Source organism: Hemitrygon akajei, chromosome 14 (assembly GCF_048418815.1).
Source record: "Hemitrygon akajei chromosome 14, sHemAka1.3, whole genome shotgun sequence".
Lineage (NCBI taxonomy): Eukaryota > Metazoa > Chordata > Chondrichthyes > Myliobatiformes > Dasyatidae > Hemitrygon > Hemitrygon akajei.
The window spans coordinates 49018029-49036880 of NC_133137.1; the positions used below are offsets into that span (position 1 = coordinate 49018029).

At 41.3% G+C, this 18852-nt stretch overlaps 2 protein-coding genes across 4 annotated transcripts in view; one reads left to right on the top strand and one right to left on the bottom strand.

The window, feature by feature from the left end:
• Positions 1–10189, bottom strand: part of vezt (vezatin, adherens junctions transmembrane protein) — a 120076-nt gene extending 109887 nt beyond the window's left edge. Inside the window, exons 1-2 of one of the 3 annotated variants that reach the window (XM_073065987.1) lie at positions 10081–10163; positions 9299–9808 (exon numbers count right to left, since the gene is read on the bottom strand). In XM_073065987.1, coding sequence (XP_072922088.1) covers positions 9299–9307 — 9 coding nt within the window. In that variant the 5' untranslated portion in view covers positions 9308–9808; positions 10081–10163. Of the gene's footprint in view, positions 1–9298; positions 9809–10080 lie in introns of all 3 variants that reach the window. The other 2 variants (XM_073065986.1, XM_073065988.1) reach the window with 2 other exon arrangements.
• Positions 10190–10359: 170 nt separating this feature from the next.
• Positions 10360–18852, top strand: part of fgd6 (FYVE, RhoGEF and PH domain containing 6) — a 144085-nt gene continuing 135592 nt past the window's right edge. Inside the window, exon 1 of the mRNA XM_073065985.1 lies at positions 10360–10580. Coding sequence (XP_072922086.1) covers positions 10571–10580 — 10 coding nt within the window. The 5' untranslated portion in view covers positions 10360–10570. The remainder of the gene's footprint in view (positions 10581–18852) is intronic.

Below are 18852 nucleotides of genomic sequence, written 5' to 3' on the forward strand. Positions count from 1 at the left end.
TGGAGGTCAGTCACCAGTGGGGTGCCTCAGGGATCTGTTCTGGGACCCTTACTCTTTGTGATTTTTATAAATGACCTGAATGAGGAAGTGGAGGGATAGGTTAGTAAGTATACTGATGACACAAAGGTTGGAGGTGTTGTGGATAGTGTGGAGGGCCGTCAGAGGTTACAGCGGGACATTGATAGGATGCAAAACTGGGCTGAGAAGTAGCAGATGGAGTTCAACCCAGATAAGTGCGAAGTGGTTCATATTTTCAAATATGACGGCAGAATATAGTATTAATGGCAAGACTCTTGGCAGTGTGGAAGATCAGAGGGATCTTGGGGTCCAAGTCCATAGGACACTCAAAGCAGCTGCGCAGGTTGATTCGGTGGTTAAGAAAGCATATGGTGTATTGGCCTTCATCAATCATGGCATTGAATTTAGGAGCCAAGAGGTAATATTGCAGCTATATAGGACCCTGGTCAGACTCCACTTGGGAGTACTGGGCTCAGTTCTGGTCGCCTCATTACAGGAAGGACGTGGAAGCCATAGAAAGGGTGCAGAGGAGATTTACAAGGATATTGCCTGGATTGGGGAGCATGCCTAATGAGAATAGGTTGAGTGAACTCAGCCTTTTCTCCTTGGAGCAAAGGAGGATGAGCGGTGATTTGATAGAGGTGTACAAGATGATAAGAGGCATCAATTATGTGGATAGTCAGAGGCTTTTTCCCCCAAGGCTGAAATAGTTGCCACAAGAGGACACAGGTTTAAGGTGCTGGGGAGTAGGTACAGAGGAGATGTCAGGGGTAAGCTTTTTTACTCAGAGTGGTGAGTGCATGGAATAGGCTGCCGGCAGTGGTAGTGGAGGCAGATACGATAGGGTCTTTTAAGAGGCTTTTAGATAGGTACATGGAGCTTAGTAAAATAGAGGGTTGTAGGTAAGCCTAGTAATTTCTAAGGTAGGGACATGTTCGGCACAACTTTGTGGGCCGAAAGGGCCCTGTATTGTGCTGTACGTTTTCTATGTTTTTCTAGGTTTTCTATGTTAAACTTGGAACCAAATATTAAACAGGAGCTGATACATTATAAATATTGACTGCTCCCACCCCCCATTTAATAAAAATGGACTCAATTAAATTGAGTTAATTTTACTCAAAAAAAAATTTTTAATCAACTGATAAGCTTTGAGCTTGTCTATTTAGTACATTCACTGTCCTATCAGTGGGATGAAAATGAACATGCCATGGCATTGCTCTATAACAACATGCTCACCTCCATAGTAAAAAAAAAAGCACCTTGAGCTAAGGTAAACAAGACCTTAGAACGTAGGAGCAGAATTAGGCCATCCAGTCCATTGAGTCTGCTCCACCATTCCATCATGGCTGATTTATTATCCCTCTCAATCCCACTCTTCTGCCTTCTCCACATAACCTTTTACACCCTGACTAACCAAGAACCTAACAACCTATGCTTTAAATATACTCAATGATTTGGCCTCCATAGCCATCTATGGCAATGATTTCCACAGGTTCACTACCCTCTGGCTAAAGAAATTCCTTCTCATTTCTGTTCCAAATGGACATCTTTCTATTCTGAATTTGTGCCCTCTCGTCCAGTAAGTATAGGCCCAGAGTCAAATGCTTCTCTTATGTTAACCCTTTCATTCCCAGAATCATTATTGTGAACCTCCACTGGACCCTCTCCAATGCCAACACATCTGAATCTTATCTTAGATAAGGGGTCCAAAACTGCTCATGGTACTCCAAGTGTGGTCTGAGCAATGTCATATAAAGCTTCAGCATTACATGCTTTTCTTCTATTCAAGTCCTCTTAAAATGAACGGTAACATTGCATTAGCCTTCCTCACCACCGACTCAACCTGTAGTTAACCTTAGGGTTTAGGGAATCCTGCACTATGACTCCCAAATGCAGGATTTGCACTTGGGAGTCCAAGCATAGATTGCACCTCCAAATTTTTAAATTTTCTTCCTGCTTAGAAAATAATCTACGCATTTATTCCTTCTATCAAAGTGCATGACCACACACATCCTACAATGTATTCCATTTGCCACTTCTTTGCCCATTCTCCCAATCTGTCCAAGCTCTTCTTCAGACTCCCTATTTCCTCAACACTACCTGCCCCTCCACCTTTCTTCATATTGTCGACAAATTTTTCCACAAAAGTATCAATTCCATCATCCAAATTATTGACATAACATGAAAAAGCAGTCCCTGCATAACACCACTAGACAACCAGAAAAGGACCCCTTTATTCCCACTCTTTGCCTGCTGTCAGTCAGCCAATCTTCTATCCATGTTAGTATCTCTCCTGTAATACCAAGGAAGCAGACTCAAGTGTGGATGCAAATGACAAGAAATGTGTAGACAGTAGGAGTATGGAATGGAAATAGTCTTCCATCTAGAGAAGTGAAAATGCTTCTGGAATATTACATTTAGAGTTGAGCTAAAGTTCCAATGGTATTTGGACCTCAGGAGACTTAACAGCCTATTCATTGTTTAGGGCAACATTTATTTTAGATTTAATTTTTTCAAGGGCAATATTCAAAAGGGTATGACGGAATCTAATTATCCAATGTCACATATTAGAAGACAATTCTCAAGAAAGTAGAGTACCTTTCTGACAGATCCATGAAAAAAAAAATCATGAAAACATGCATGAAACAAGTAACTGAGATGCAAAAAAAAAAATCACATTGATCAGTATCAGAAAGCCTTTGCTCCCAAAGAAATACAGTGCAATCAGCACTTCCAGGGACCAGAGATTTTTGCATCAATATCTTCAAGGACCAATCTAACAAGAAATGCTTCCCATGTTAAGTTTTACCTATATTACCTTTCTGTAATTCAGCTTTTTAATTTGAGAAGGTACTTTAAAAGAGTCTTCTGCATAGAGCATTTTTCATTCATTATCTAGTAATTCCTAATTTATCCCCTTTGAAATCCAAAGCACTCATTACTTAGTATTCACTCCAAAGAATACATTTGTGCCTTTTATTTCTGCATCACAAAGGTTCAGCTTCTTACACAAAAAATGCATCTCAATTACGACTTTATATATAATTATGCATATTTTTGCAATTCCAGAAAATGCACGAAATAATTCAACATTTGGAGAGAAGTAAAAGATGAAATTTGTTCAGAACTGGTAATAGAAAGAAAACAAATTTTAAATTAAGGGTAGGGAAGAGCAAAAGTCAAAGAAAATAAAGATGAAATAGGAATAGGATGGTAGAAAAGATTAAATGACCTGATTAAACATTCTGATGATAAGTGTTATCATTAGGAAAGCCTAGAAAAAAATGAATGTACAAAATTACCAGAAGAGAAAAGTACAAGTGAAATACAAAAGATGGAAATGCTGATTATCTGGTTTGTTGAATGTGATGTTAAATCCAGAATGCACTTGGTTTTAAGTTGAGGTATTGTTCCTCAACTTGCACAGAGTCTGATGCAAAAAGATAAAGTGACACTTTCAAAGGTTATGAAAGTGATCAAAATTGATTTAAATAATACCAGAGTAAGCAGCCGAACACAAAGGTTCAAGTACCAGGAAATACAAATTGGAACTTTACTAAGTGGATAATTATGTAATTTTGTAAAGTTTCCTTAGAACTAGAGATAACCAAACTAATTTCTAACCAAAAAAAAAAATCTAAGATTTCATGAGAAGGCAAATAATCAAGCCTCAGATCAAAACAAAACTCCCAATTTGCAAAGTAAACAAAAAGCTATCAACTGTTATTACTGGAGAATCTGAGTGAAATTTTGAAAATATCAAATAATCTGAGCTAGATAGTTTATATAACTGCTACCCCCGTTAAGTGACATGGGAAAAAAGGAAATCAGAACTTGTCCAAGAAAAATCAAATTTAGCTTCATAAATGATGCCATTGTACCTGCCTTAACCACTTTCTCTGGCAGCCCATTCCATATACTCACCACCGTCTGCATGAAAATGTTTCCAGTCTGATCCCTTTAAAATCTTTCCCCTCTCACCCTCTAACATTCTCTCTAGTTTTGGATTCCCCAACCCTTAAGGACTTAACGTTTACAATATCTACACCTTTCATTTTTCAAATGTTTCTATAAGGTCACCCCTCATTTCCCCTACATTCCAAGGGATAAAGACCTAGTTTGAGCAAAATCTGGAGGAACTCAGTAAATGAGGCATCTATGGAGCGGAATAAATAGTCAATGATTTGGGCTGAAATCCTTATTTAGCACTGGAAAAGAAAGGGACAGAAGCTAGAATAATAAGGTGGGGGGAGGGAAAGGAGTACAAGCTTACAGGTGAGGAAGGATGAAGTAAGAAGGGGGAGGTGGTAGGTGGAAGTAGTAAAGGATGAAGAAAGCATCTAATAGAAGAGGACAGTGGACTGGAGAAAGGGAAGGAGGAGTAGAATTACAGAGAGGTGATGGCAGGTAAAGAGAAGAGTAGGGGTGGGGAATAAATCATCACAAATTACAGAAGTAGCCAACCTCTCCCTACACTGAAGCCCTATAGTCCAGGCAAAAGCTTCAATCTTTTCTGCACTCTTTCCGGTGCAACTACATCTTTCTTACAATAGTGTTACCAAAGTTGTATGTACATAGCACTCCAAGTGTGGTCAAGCCAAAGACATATACAACTACAATATGATATCCCAACTCCTATACTCAATGCCCTGACTAAAGACCAATGTGCTAAATGCCTTTTTTACCACCTTATCTATAATGATGCTTCAACAAAGTATGCTCGTGTACTCCTAGGACCACCTGCTCCATTACACTCCCTAAGTCAATAGTACAAGTACTAATTCATAGTACAAGTCCTACGCTGGTCTGACTTTCCAAAATGTCTCACCTCATAAGTATTGAAATCCATTTATTACTCCTCAGCCCACTTCCCTAACTGATTAAGATCTCCCTGTAATCTATAATAACTTTCTTTACTATAACATCACCTCCTAATTATTGATAAAGCCTTAGCCATTCACAACCAAATCAGTTATATAAATAAAAGTCCAAACACTAATGTCTTCGACACACCACAAATCACCAAACTTCATCCTGAAAAAACCTTCAAATATCATTCTTTGCTTCCTATCTCGGAGCTAATTTTGAATCCATTGGGCTAGCTCTCACTGGATTCCACGGGACCCAACCTTCCAGATCAGCCTACCATTCAGGATTAATGGCTACTTAAAGACCTTGCTACTCCAAAATATTTGTCAAATATGATTTCCCACACACAAAGCCATGTTGACTCTTGCCAATTAAATGTCGGATCCTGTCCTTCAGAATCTCCTCCTCTCCTACTGATGAGAGGCTGACTGGCCTGTAGTAACCTGGTTTGTGCTTGCTACCCTTCTTAAGGAATGGAACAACATTAGCCACCCTTGAATCTCCAGGTCCTTCATCAGCAAGCAATGGAGAAACAAATATCTCTACAAGGGCCTCTGCAATTTTGTCTTGAGCCTGGCACGAAGTTTGAGGATTTATTCAGTCATACCCTAGGGATTTATCCACCTGAATAAGCTGTAAGGCAGTAAAAGCCTCCTCCCAGGCAATATGAATGTCTTCCAAAACATCTTTGTTGTTCTTATCTCTTGAGCTTTGGCCCAATAAATCCAGGTGGTATATGGCTTGAAAGGGGTGCTGTTTCCAAGCACCTGGAATTCCTGTTCTTTGAGACGGAAGCAGTCAGCGTTTTCCTATCAGCATCAAAGGTTCCTTGTGAACTGCTACAGTACATTTTGTTGTTGTTTTCCCCTGTGATGGAGTGCAGAATGAATGGGATGCTAATCAAACAAGCAATTTTGTCCTAGTTATTTTGGAACTTTATTAAACTAGATTTATCCAGATAGTTCAATAGCTCCATTTAATATCAAAGAATGTATACAATATACAACCTAAAATTCTTACTCTCCATTGACATCCTCAAAACAGAAAACAAAGAATGAATGACAGAAGAAAGACACAAGAACCCCAAAGCACCCTGACCACTCCAACGTACAAGCAGCAGCATCAACCCTCCCCCTTCTCACACTTATTCTAGCATAAAGCATCACCATTCCCACCACCTACCATGCCAGCAAAGGCAAAGCCTCCAAAGAGAGAACATGGTCTACAGTCCATCAAAAACCAACCATTCACGCCAACATTTTCAACATCCCACAGGATCGCTTGCTCTCTAACAAGGGAGAGACATATTGCTCCCTCCACAGCGACGGGAGATAACGGTCACTATTTTGATGTTACAGTCAGTCAGAAGCTTTGCTTAATAAAACAGATTTGGATCACACTATTTCCTGTACCTTGTAATAATACTTAAGACTGAGGAATAGGGAGTCCCTCATCACAAAAATGAAGTGTCAGAACTGGTCTCACAGCTGCATTATTTACCTGCTATTTACCAGTCTTATTATTTTCAGTTAAGATTCTTTTGACCTTTGATTCTTTTGACCATATACATATGATGCAATGAGGTGTCTGTTGAACCACTAAAGATGGCAGCTTAATTGCAGTTCTTTAATAGAGGTAGAATTAATAGTGACAAGTCTCTCTATTGCAGCCAGATTAAGAATAGTACAGTGATTAAAAAATCCTTAGCAAGCAGGTTGTGTTGTATCATCCTGCCTGATTAAATACTTGTGTTGACACACTAGAGAATTACCAGCAGTATCATTCCTGACACATGATTTAGAAGAGATTGCACCTTCTGTGAAAGTATCAATACAACTATTAAAACATCTATTTCCTACTCTACTGCAAATTTTACCTTTCTCTACCATCCTTTGTCTCCTTCCCACTCTCCCCTCACAGCTTCATTCATTATCCACGTTCACCTGTTCCTCTACTCTTGTTCTGAATGGCTTTAAAAAGCTATTGATCTCAAATATCTTCCATTTCTGCCGAAAGGCTATTGTATCTTTTTCCACAGATGTTTTGTTTTCTTGGGCTTTCTATTTCAACAACATAATTAAAGTACTGGCAATTCCCAAACTAAAGTACTTGAAAAATGCAAATCTCCAAGGATTTGCTCACTGCCTGAACTAATCAAATATAAAACAATAACTAAAAGCACTTTTTTGTAGTCAAACAATATTTATTTTATGTGCATTGCTTTTACAAATTCTTCCTATAACAAGTAGACTTGAACTTAATAAGACAAATATTTCAATGCCAAATAAACCTAACAGAGTCATTGCTGTGGCAAGGTCCCACATGGTAGGCTGGGCTGGGAACCAGGGCGAGCTGACAAATTGGATACAGCTTGGTAGAAGGAGACAGAAGGTGGTAATGGAGGCCTGTTATTCAGATTGGAGGCCTAAGACAACTACTCCGGCATAGAGATCCGCATCAAATAGGATTAATTCGGATAGACATCTTGATCAGCATGGATGAGTTGGGCTGAAGAGACATGTATGGAAGCTACCATTCCTGTCAGTAGAAATGGTTCTGCTGGGCTTAGTAGCTAAGCCATACTTGAAGGCCAGGTGCTGGACTTGATTGTCAGAGCATTTAATGTGTATTGGGAGCTTATCCCCATAACCAGGTCTTGCTAATAACAACCATAAGGAACCTAACTACAACCACCTTAGCTAACATGTTCACTTTTTTTAAACCTCTAACACAACTATTCTATTGTTTTCCCTCAACAGTATCACATATTAAAACTTTCCATTATCCAGAGCAAGGTACATGAAAGCAAAGTTTTTTTAAAAAAAAGGACTTTCAAAGTTACTTTTCAATTCCCTTTTGATAATTCCTGGGAACAACTATTTTCCCAAACTATTAAAATCAGTTTCTGCAAATGTACATTATTGAGCTAGAATTTCTACTTTTGATACCAAGGAACTACCAGACACTCAAAAAAATATATATATTTATATATATATATATATATATATATATATATATATATATATATATATATATATATATATAAAGAAAGCAGGCATTAAAGCTAGTTTTCAATGTTCTGATTTAGCTTACTTTAATTCACTAACATGGTACAGGCTCTTCGGCCCATAATGTTGTGTCACCCTTTTAACCTATTCCGATCAACCCAACACTTCCCCCTTACACAGCCCATGACCCTTCATGTTTCTTTCATCCATGCGCCCTCTTAAGAGTCTCTTCAATTTTCTTCATGTATCAGCTTCTACCACTACCCCCAGCAATACAATCCAGGAATTCATCACTGTGTTAAAAAACAATTGGCATAATGCCTTAGCTTTCCTCTACACACCTTAAAAGGTTGTCCTCTATTATTAGCCATTGCTGCCCTGGTACAGGGTGCTGGCTGAACACTCTAGCTATGCCTCATAATCTTGTACACTTCTATCATGTCACTCTCATCCTCCTCCACTCCAAGAGAAATAATCCATATTGCTCAACCTTTAAATCCAGGCAGCACCTAGTAAATCTCCTCTGCACCCTTCCTAATAGTTCATTTTCCTTCCTAAAATGAGGGGGCCAGAACTGAACACAATATTCCAAGTGTGGTCCAAACAGAGTTTTATAGAGCTGCAACATGACCTCACAGCTCTTGAACTTAATCACCTAGTGAAGGCCAGCACACCATACACCTTCTAAACTACCCTTATCAACTTGCATAGTAATTTTGACAGATCTATGGTCTTGGTCTCCAAGATTCCTCTGTTCTTCCACACTGCTAAGAATTTTGCCATTAACCCTGAACTCCACCTTCATATTCAACCTTCCAAAGTGTATCACTCCACACTTTTCCAGACTAAACTCCATGTACCACTTTTCAGTCCAGCTCCACATTTGTCTTTGTCCCTCTGTAACCCAAAACAATCTATGTTATCCACAATACTGCCAACCTTCATGTCATCTGCAAACCTACTGACCCACGTTTCTACTTCTTCATCCAAGTCATTTACTAAAATCACAAGGAGTAGGGGTGCCAGAAGAATTCCCCACAGAACACCACTGGTCAACGACCTCCAGACAGAACACACACTATGCACCGTTTTGTGTGGGCTGGCCAATTCCAAATGCATGCCACCAAGTTTCCCTTGTACTTATACCTCCTGACTTCCTCAATGAGTCTACCATAAGGAACCTTATCAAACACCTTACTAAAATCTATGTACCCCACATCCACGTTCTATTTCCATCTACTTGTTTTGTCAGTTCCTCAAAAACAGTACTCAGATTTATGAGGCCCAACCTGCCCCCACACAAAGCCATGCTGACTATCCCTAATAAGACAATGCTTCTCCAAATGCTCCTCCAAATGCTCATAAGACCTGCCCCTATGAATTCTCTTCACTAGTATACTTACCACTAACATAAGATTGTTGGTCCACAATTCCAAGTCATGAGGAACGTTTGATGGCTCTGGGCCTGTATTTACTGGAATTCAGAAGAATGAGGGGCGATCTCATTGAAAACTATCAAATGTTGAATAGCCTCAATAGAGTAGATTTGGAGAGGATGTTTCCTATGGTGGGGGAGTCTAAGACCAGAGGACACAGAATATAGGGATATCAATTTAGAACACAGATTAGGAGGAACTTCTTTTTCCAAAGAGTAATGAATCTGTGGAATTTTTTGCAATAGGTGGTTGTGGAGGCCAAGTCTTTGGGTATACAAGGCACAGATTGATAGATTCTTGATTAGTCAGGACATAGAAGGATACAGGGAGAAGGCGGGAGATTGGAGCTGAGAGGGAAATGGCTCAGCCATGATGAATGGCAGAGCAAACTCAATGGGCCAAATGGCCTAATTCTGCTCCTATATCTTATGGTCTTAAATCTCAAATGCACAAGGCACTCAGCCGATCAGGCGACATCTGTGGAAAGGGAAACAAAACTAAAACTTCAGGTTCAAGACCCTTAATGAAATTTAAAAAGCTTTCAACAATTACATCTCTTATCTTTAAACATTATAAGACACGTGAAGTTACTACGTAAAGCAAAGTAACAGATCAGTCAGGCTTGAATTTCTGAAGCTCATTTAGAAAGAAGGACAATACACGATTGCACAACAATCCGAAACGATAAATGCAATTCAATTGATAAAGAAACCCATGACTTGGGCAACAGAAGGCAGAAGATTACCTACCTCCAACACCAGCTCCTCGTCAAACTCTTCACCCATTGCAATCCGCCATTTAAACCGACGAATGCGCGCTTAGCATTCTAGGAATAGTAGTCCTACTGGACTATTTCACACTGGAAATAGAGGAGAGACGTTGATTTTAAAACTATGATTCCCATAGTGCTTCGAGGCTGAGGGACGCAAATGCGTTGCTGGCGATGACGTTGGTGCGGCGGCTGACGTCACAAGGAACGCTGGTGCCGTGGTTGGGCTGTAGAGGGCGCAGTGCGCGCTCACGACGGCGCCGGCCAGTGGCAGCGAGCAATCGGGAACGGGATTCCCACTGTGGACGCAATGTACTTTGTCTGAAATTCCTGTCGCCGCGCAGTCGGGAGCCACAGATCGCCTCCGTCGTTTCGGTAACCGTGTCGTGCAGGAAGTCGGTGCGAATGGCTGGGAAGCAGGCGGAGGACGTGGGGCGATAGGGAGCGCCTGGGCACGGCAGCCCCGCAGCATGAGCGCAGGTGAGACTCGGGCTCAAACTTCACACTGCACCGGCCTCTTCTCCGCCGAACTTCGCACCAGGTGTTTGTTACCCCAGTCCTCGGTTCTCACCTGGAGTTATTGGGTTTCGGTGGTGAAGCGGAGAGAGGGTTGGAAGGATTTGCTTTTGTCACCGTGTTTATTATGCCCGGAAATATTCCCGAGACACTCATTACCCCGGGCTGGGCTCCCTACAGCACGGCCGTTCCCGCAGACCCAATCCTTTAGAAAACTTTGTTTTCCTCTCTCTCTCTCTCTCACCGTGGTGAAATGTTTCAACCGGTAACTCTGTTCTAGATTTTTTTCTTGCCAGGATGAAGTGGAATTTCCTACTCTTTAGTCTTGGGGTGTCAATGGTTTTTTCAATCACTTTCGGTTAAGTTCGTGCCCCCGTTCAACCTCTCTACATACAGCGAGGTGTATCTAATAGCAGAGATTTGCACATTCAGTCTTGGCGATGTGGTTATTCATTGACCACACAGTTTACCATCTGTCGTTTTTATCGAACTTCGGGAAACTCCTTTTGAGGAAATCAACCTTGTCCAAGTTTGTCTTTCAGTCTTTCGACAAGCGCTGTACTAAATCCCAACCAGAGCCAGCTGCTCAGAATCCTTTTGTACTAGTGTCATATATCCTCTCGTTTCCAGTTTGCACATTGTGACCGAGTTATAGCGTAGTCCCGTTTTTAGATTCTGACCACTGCGGCTCTTAACTTTTTTTGCCAAAATATATAACGCAGAGTGGGAATCCTTGGAAGATGTACAAAATACAGTAGCCAACTTTACTACTGTGAGCTGAATTAATCTAACTTATTATTGTATTTTAATGCAATTACCATTATTGATAAAAGGTAATTAGGCCCTCCGTTGGTCGGAGGAAGTAAATATATTAACGAAAATTTAATTATGATATTGACGGGTGACAACTGCAGCCTCGCCGGGGTTTCCATCTGCAGGAATAAGTAATTTAAAGCCTTTGTTTTCGTGTTGAATATATTTGACCCTTTTGTCTCCGTGTGGCATCTGGTTTGTATTTTGGAACTGCATATTATTAGGGAATTCTTTGTATTTAATTGGGCATCACAAAAATAGCAATTGTGTAAATTTTGGGGAGCAGCTGTGTTTCTGGCACTTATAATTATCCAGCCCTAAAGTGCAGAATGTCAGATGCTTCCTTTTTATAGCTGTGACCACTGGTTAAATGACTGGTCACAGCTGACGCTGAAACCCATTCTTTCCTGATCATGGAAGCTTTGTTCTCAGGGGACAGGCCTTAATCTCATATTTCTAAAAGCGGTTTAGACACTTTAAAAAGGAACGTGTTGTGTGTCGTAGTTTACAATAATTTCACCAAGAAATTGGTAGTTTTCAGCCATAGTTTATAAACTGAGTGTATGAGTGAGCAGTGGAGATCAGTAGGATATGGGAATGATTGCGTAGTGGTAGGTGATCAGAAAGTTGGCTAGGATTTTGCCTCATTGATTTTTATTCAACATCTTTTGCTGGATTGCATTGATAGGATTTGTCCCAACATACTTGTTTGCTGTATGTTAAAGTATCTGGTAGATGTTAGAATAGAATCCTCACTGGGGAACAAGAAAAGTTGAAAAAGTAGAAGGGAGATGAGCCATGTGCTGTCGTTAAAACAAAATGAAGTTGTGTCGACTTAATAAATTTCTTTTCAGCAAAACAACAAGCAATCTGCTAAATTGTAAAGTTCAAAGTAAATTTATTATCATAGTACGTGTCACCTTGAGATTCATTTTCTTGAGTGCATTCCTAGTAGATAGAATCTATGAAAAAGCACATACTACAGAGATGCAAAAAAAGTGTGTAAAAGACAACAAATTGTTTAAATACACAAAAAATAAATAAAATAGCAATGAATATCAAAAATACTAGTTGTAGAGTCCTTATAAGTGAATCCATAGATTGTGGAATCAGATCAGTGTTGGAGTGAGTGGTTATCCCCTCTGGTTCAGGAGTCTTGTGGTTGAAGGGTAGTAACTGTTCCTGAATCTGTTGGTGTGGGATTTGAGGTTCCTGTACCTCCTTCCCTATGGCAGAAGTAAGAAAAGAGAGCACGGCTTGGATGGTGAGGGGTCTTGTTGATGGATGCTGCTTTCCCGCAACAGTACTCCTTGTAAGTATGCTCAGTGGTGGAGAGGACTTTACCTGTGATGCACTGGGCTTTTGTCAACTTTTCTGTTCAAGGACGTTGATATTTCCATACCAGTCTGCAGTGCAACTAGTCAGGATACTCTCCACCTATAGAAGCTTGCCAATTTTAGATAACATGCTGAACTTTCACAAATTTATAAGAATATACAGGCGCTGTTGTGCCTTCTTTATAATGGCAGTTATGTTCTGGACCCAGGACAGGTCCTGTGAAATGATAACGCAGAGGAATTTAAAGTTGCTTATCCTCTTAAGGATTTGCACATGGACCTCTGGTTTCCTCCTTCTATAGTCAATAATCAGCTCTTTGGTTTTGCTGACATATTAATTTGTATGTAATATAAAATATATAAATCTCAATGAAAAGCTAGATCCACTCATCTTCCCACTCTTCCACTGAAAATCACTAAATTCTTCCTGTCTATTCTGAGTACTCTTATGCTGTCTGTTGCATAAACCATTTTCAATAGTTCCATTTAGTGTTGGAGAAATATATGCAATATACATCCTAAAATTCTTTTTCTTTACAGACATCTGCAAAAACAAAAGAGTACCACAAAGAATGACTGGCAGTAAAATGTTAGAACCCCAAAGCCCCCTCTATTCCCCCTCCCCATGCACAAGCAGCAGCAAAGCAATGATCCTTCCCCCCACCCACCTGCAAAAACTGCGTCAGCTCCCTCCGCTAATCAAGCAAGCCCCCAAGAAAGACGATGATCTGCAGTAGAACAAAAACTAACAGTTCAGCCGACAATTTCACATACCACAGGCTCTCTCTGTCCCAATAAAGAGAAAGAGCGGTGTTCCCTTTCACAGCGAGAGGGGAAACATAATAAAACAACTCGCTGATTACTGATGATTAAGTCTGTGGTGTTGCTTTTTTTCCCCCAAATTCTCCAACTTGAGAATTGACGACAAACTCTCCTCCACCAATAAGAGTGAGCGAGAGTCACCAAGTGCAGAGACTCCGGTGGCTGATCTGCTGCTCCTGATGTTCCGTTTTCTCCCACGCTGCTTTAGTTGGGGGCGCCAGCATAGAACCTGCAGATAAGCTCGAAGGAGGCACTGTTAACGCCATCTTAGCTCTGCTCCTCCGCCCTTTTGAGATAGCATCCCACAATCCCTGGTGACTTTCAAGTACTGGTACCCTAACTGCTTCCTAATTTTTAACTTGTGTTCCCTGATGTCAGAACAACATTGTCTGTTACCCCAGTGATCTCAGATTTTAACTTATTTTATTTGTATGTGTGATATGCAAGGGTGCCATGGCAGTGTAACAGTTAGTGCAACACTATTATAGCTCAGGATGTTCTTTAAATATATAAAAATTTAAAGTTGCTGACCCTCTCCACCTCTGATTTTCCCCCGATGAGGACAGGCTCATGGACTTCCGGTTTCCTCCTGAAGTTGATGATCAGCTGCTTGGTTTTGCTGACATTGAGTGAGAGGTTGTTGTGGCACCACTTAGCCAGATTTTCAATTTCCCTCCTCCATGCTGATTTGTCACCACCTTTGATTCAGTCTATGACAGCGGTGTCATCAGTAAACTTACATACGGCATTGGAGCTGTACTTAGCCACGCAGTCATAAGTATAACGAGTAGAGCACGGGCCTAAGCACACAGCCTTGTGGTACATCTGTGCTGATGGAGATCGTGGAGGAGATGTTGTTGCCAATCCGAACTGACTGAGGTCTGCAAATGAGGACATCGAGGATCCAGTTGCACAAGGATGTATTGAGGCCAAGGATTTGGAGCTTATTGACTAGTTTTGAGGGAATGATAGGATTGAATGCAGAGCTGTCATTAATGATGAGCATCCTGATGTATGCATCAATAACTACCATCCGATGGTGCTTGTGTCAGCTGTAATGAAATGCTTTGAGAGATTGCCTTCGAGCTGAGCTGAATCTGCTCCAGTTTGCTCACCTCCACAACAAGTCAACAGCATTTGTGATTTCTTCAGGCCCTTACTCTGCTCTAGGTTATGTAAATCACAAGAGCTCATATATAAGACTACTGTTCATCAACTACAGCAGGGCATTCAACACAAACTCATTATCCAGGTTCAAGACCTGAACTTGTGTATCTCCCTCTGCTAGAACCTCGATTTCCTCATCAGTTGTCCTGCCAACACAGATGCCTTGTGCAGGAAGGCACAGAGTCGACTGTACTTCCTTAGAAGGTTGGTGTCATTCAATGTCTGTAGTGAGATGCTGAAGATGTTCTATAGGTCAGTTGTGGAGAGCGCCCTCTTCTTTGTGGTGGCGTGTTGGGGAGGAAGCATTAAGAAGAGGGACGCCTCACGTCTTAATAAGCTGGTAAGGAAGGCGGGCTCTGTCGTGGGCAAAGTACTGGAGAGTTTAACATCGGTAGCTGAGCGAAGGGCACTGAGTAGGCTACGGTCAATTATGGAAAACTCTGAACATCCTCTACATAGCACCATCCAGAGACAGAGAAGCAGTTTCAGCGACAGGTTACTATCGATGCAATGCTCCTCAGACAGGATGAAGAGGTCAATACTCCCCAATGCCATTAGGCTTTACAATTCAACCGCCAGGACTTAAGAACTTTTTAAAAGCTATTATTAATGCTTTTTGAGATAGTGATTTAGATGCATATCATATTTTTTACTGAGTTAAGTATTGTATGTAATTAGTTTTGCTACAACAAGTGTATGGGACATTGGAAAAAAGTTGAATTTCCCCATGGGGATGAATAAAGTATCTATCTATCTATCTATCTTAATCTGTTATGATTGGCAACAATATCTGTTCCTCACTGACCATCAACACAGGCGCATCTCAAGGCTGCTCTGCTCTCTGTTCTTGCATGGATAGTTCCAATGCCATCTTCAAATTGTCTTAGACCACAATTTTTTCTCTTTTCCTCCTTTATATCTGCTCAGTATATCTTCTTGCAGGATGTGGGAAAGCAGGGAGACCTCCAGTACCCTGATGACTGCAACTGTGAGAAGTGCATCCTGCTGTAGCTTCTAACAATCTGTGTTACGGGTTTGGAGCTGGAACTGGATGAACTCCGGAGCATTCGGGAGGTTGAGGGGGTGATAGACAGGACATATAGAGAGGTAGTTACACCCAAGGTGCAGGACACAGGAAACGGTGACAGCAGGAAGGAGAAAGGGGTTGAGGAACCAGTGCAGATACCCCTGTGGCTATTACCCTCAACACTTTGGATACTGTCTAGAGAGGAGGGGGGTGGGGATGACCTAACACAGGAAAGTCACAGTGTTCGAGTCACTGGCACTGAATCTGCCTCTGTGACTCATAAAGGAAGGGGGGGTCAAAGAGGCATTCTGTGGTGATGAGGGGATTCGTTAGTTAGGGAAACCAACAGGAGGCTCTGTGGGTGATAACAAGATTCCCGGATGGTATATTGCTTCCTGGGTGCCAGGGTCTGGGATATCTTGGATTAAGTCCTCAGCATTCTTAAGTGGGAAGGTGAACAGCCAGAAGTTGTGGTCCATGTAGGTACCAATGACATGGGTAGGACAAGTGACGAGGTTCTGCGCAGGGAGAGATGCTAAGTTAAAGAGGAGGACTTCCATGGTTGAGATCTCAGGATTGCTACTCATGCCATATGTTAGTGAAGCCAGAACTAGGAAGATTATAGAGTTTACTACGTGGCTAAGGAGTTGGTGTAGGAGGGAGGGCTTGAGATTTTTGGATCACTGGGCTCTCTTCAAGGGAAGGTGGGACCTGTACAAAAGGGACAGTTTGCACCTGAACTGGAGGGGGACTAATATCCCAGCGGGAAGGTTTGTTAATGCTGCATGGTGGGGTTTAAACTAGAGTTGCCGGGGGATGGGAACCAGAACAGTTAGTGGAGAGGTTGTGGAGGCAGATGTTGGTAAGACCTCAGACAAAGTTAGGAATCAAAAGGTTGAGCATCCTGAGCTGCCTATAACTCGATGTAAGAACTATTATAGGAAAGGCCGATAGTAGTGCTAAAGATAAGGTAGCTGGTTTACAAATTGAGGCAATGTGTAGTGAGGCGAGGCTGATGCTGGGGCAAAATTGCAGTCAATAGGATGAGCTGCAATGTAAAAGGCGGACAAAATTGAAAAGGGTGATTATAGGACTGAAGGTGTTGTATCTGAATGTGCGCAGTATACAAAACAAAGTAAATTAACTTGTGGCACTGTTACAAATTGGCATGTTGTAGGCATCACTGAATCATGGCTGAAAGCTGGGAGTTTAATGTCCAGGGATACACATTGTATCAAAAGGACAGACAGGTAGGCAGATGGGGTGGTGTTACTCTGTTGGTTAAAGAAAAATGAAATCAAATCATTAGAAAAAGATGACGGGTTGGAAGGTGTTGAATCGTGTGGGCAAAGGAATGGCAGATGGAACACAGTGTCAGGAAGTGTATGGTCATGCACTTTGCTAGAAGAAATGGAAAGGTTGACTTTTTACTAAATGAAGAGAAAATTTTTAAAAAACTGAGATGCAAAGGAACTTGGGAATACTTGTGCAGGATTCCCAAGAAGTTAATTTGCAGGTTGAGTCTGGTGAGGAAGGCAAATGTGATGTTAGCATTCATTTCAAGTGGACTAGAATATAAAAGCAAGGATGTAATGTTAAGACTTTATAAATCATTGGTGAGTCCTCACTCGGAGTATTGTGAGCAGTTTTTGGCCTCTAAATTAGAAAGGATGTTCTGAAACTAGAGAGGGCTCAAAGGAGGTTCATGAAATTCATTCCAGAATTGAATGGCTTCTCATATTAAGAACGCTTGATGTCTGGGCCAGTATTTACTGGAATTTAGAAGAATGAGGGGTAACCTCATTGAGACCTATTGAATGGTGAAAGGCCTTGATAGCATGGATGTGGAGAGAATGTTTCCTGTGGTGGGAGAGTCTAAGACCAGAGGACATGGCCTCAGAACAGAGGGGTGTCCTTTTAGAACAGAGCTGAGAAAGAATTTCTTTAACCAGAAGGTGGTGAATCACCGGAATTCTTTGCCACAGGCAGCTATGGAGAATGTTTTTATGTATATAATAAGGCAGAGGTTGATAGACTCTTGATTGGTTGGGGTAGGAAGGGGTAAAGGAGATTGGAGCTGAGAGGAAAATTGGATCAGCCATGATGAAATGGCAGAGCAGACTCAGTGGGCCAAATGGTATAATTCTGCTCCTATACCTTATGGTAAGTGCCCTTGCGAAAAAGGCATTGCAGCACTACTACTTATAAGTTGGTGCAGATTCAGCATGTCATCTAAAACTTTGACAAACTTCTACAGATGCACAGTGGAGGGTATCCTGGCTGGTTGCATGATGGCCTGGTATGGAAACAGTCCAGTCCAGTCCATCACAGCCAAAGCTCGCCCACTGTTGAGCACATCTAAAAGGAGTGCTTCCACGAGAAAGCAGCATCCATCATCAAGGACCCCACCATCCAGGCCATGTTCTCTCTTGCTGCTGCCTTTGGGAAGGATACAAAAGCTGTGGGTCCCACACCACCAGGTTCAATGGCCTTTATTACCCTTAAACCAAGGCAGATAACTCCCTTCAACACTGAACTGGATCCATAACCCTTGGACTCACTTTCAAGAATTCTGCTACTCATGTTCTCAGTATTTTTTTACTATTATTGTTTATTGTTTTTAAATTTCCACAGTTTGTCATCTTTTCACATTGATTGTCAGTCTTTGTGTGTAGTTTTTCATTGATTCTATTGTTTGTTTATTTGTCTATTTATTGTTCTATTGTGAATACCTGTAAGAAAGTGAATTTCAGGGTAATAAATGGTGACATATATGTACTTTGATAATAAATTTACTTTCGACTGTGTAATTTGTTGATGAATTGTTATTGAACAAATCACAAGTGGGGGTGAATCAGCTTACCAGAGTGAAGTAGGCCAGAATGAGTGCAAAAACAACCTCTCAATGTCAGCGAAGCTAAAGGGATGATTGCTGACTTCAGGAAGGGGAAGAAAGGCAAGTGTGTCCCAGTCTACATTTGGGGATTGACTGTGAAGAAAGTCAGCAGCTTTAAGTTCGTGGGTGTTCATGTATCAGATGTCGTGAGCCCAGCACGTGGATGCAGTTATC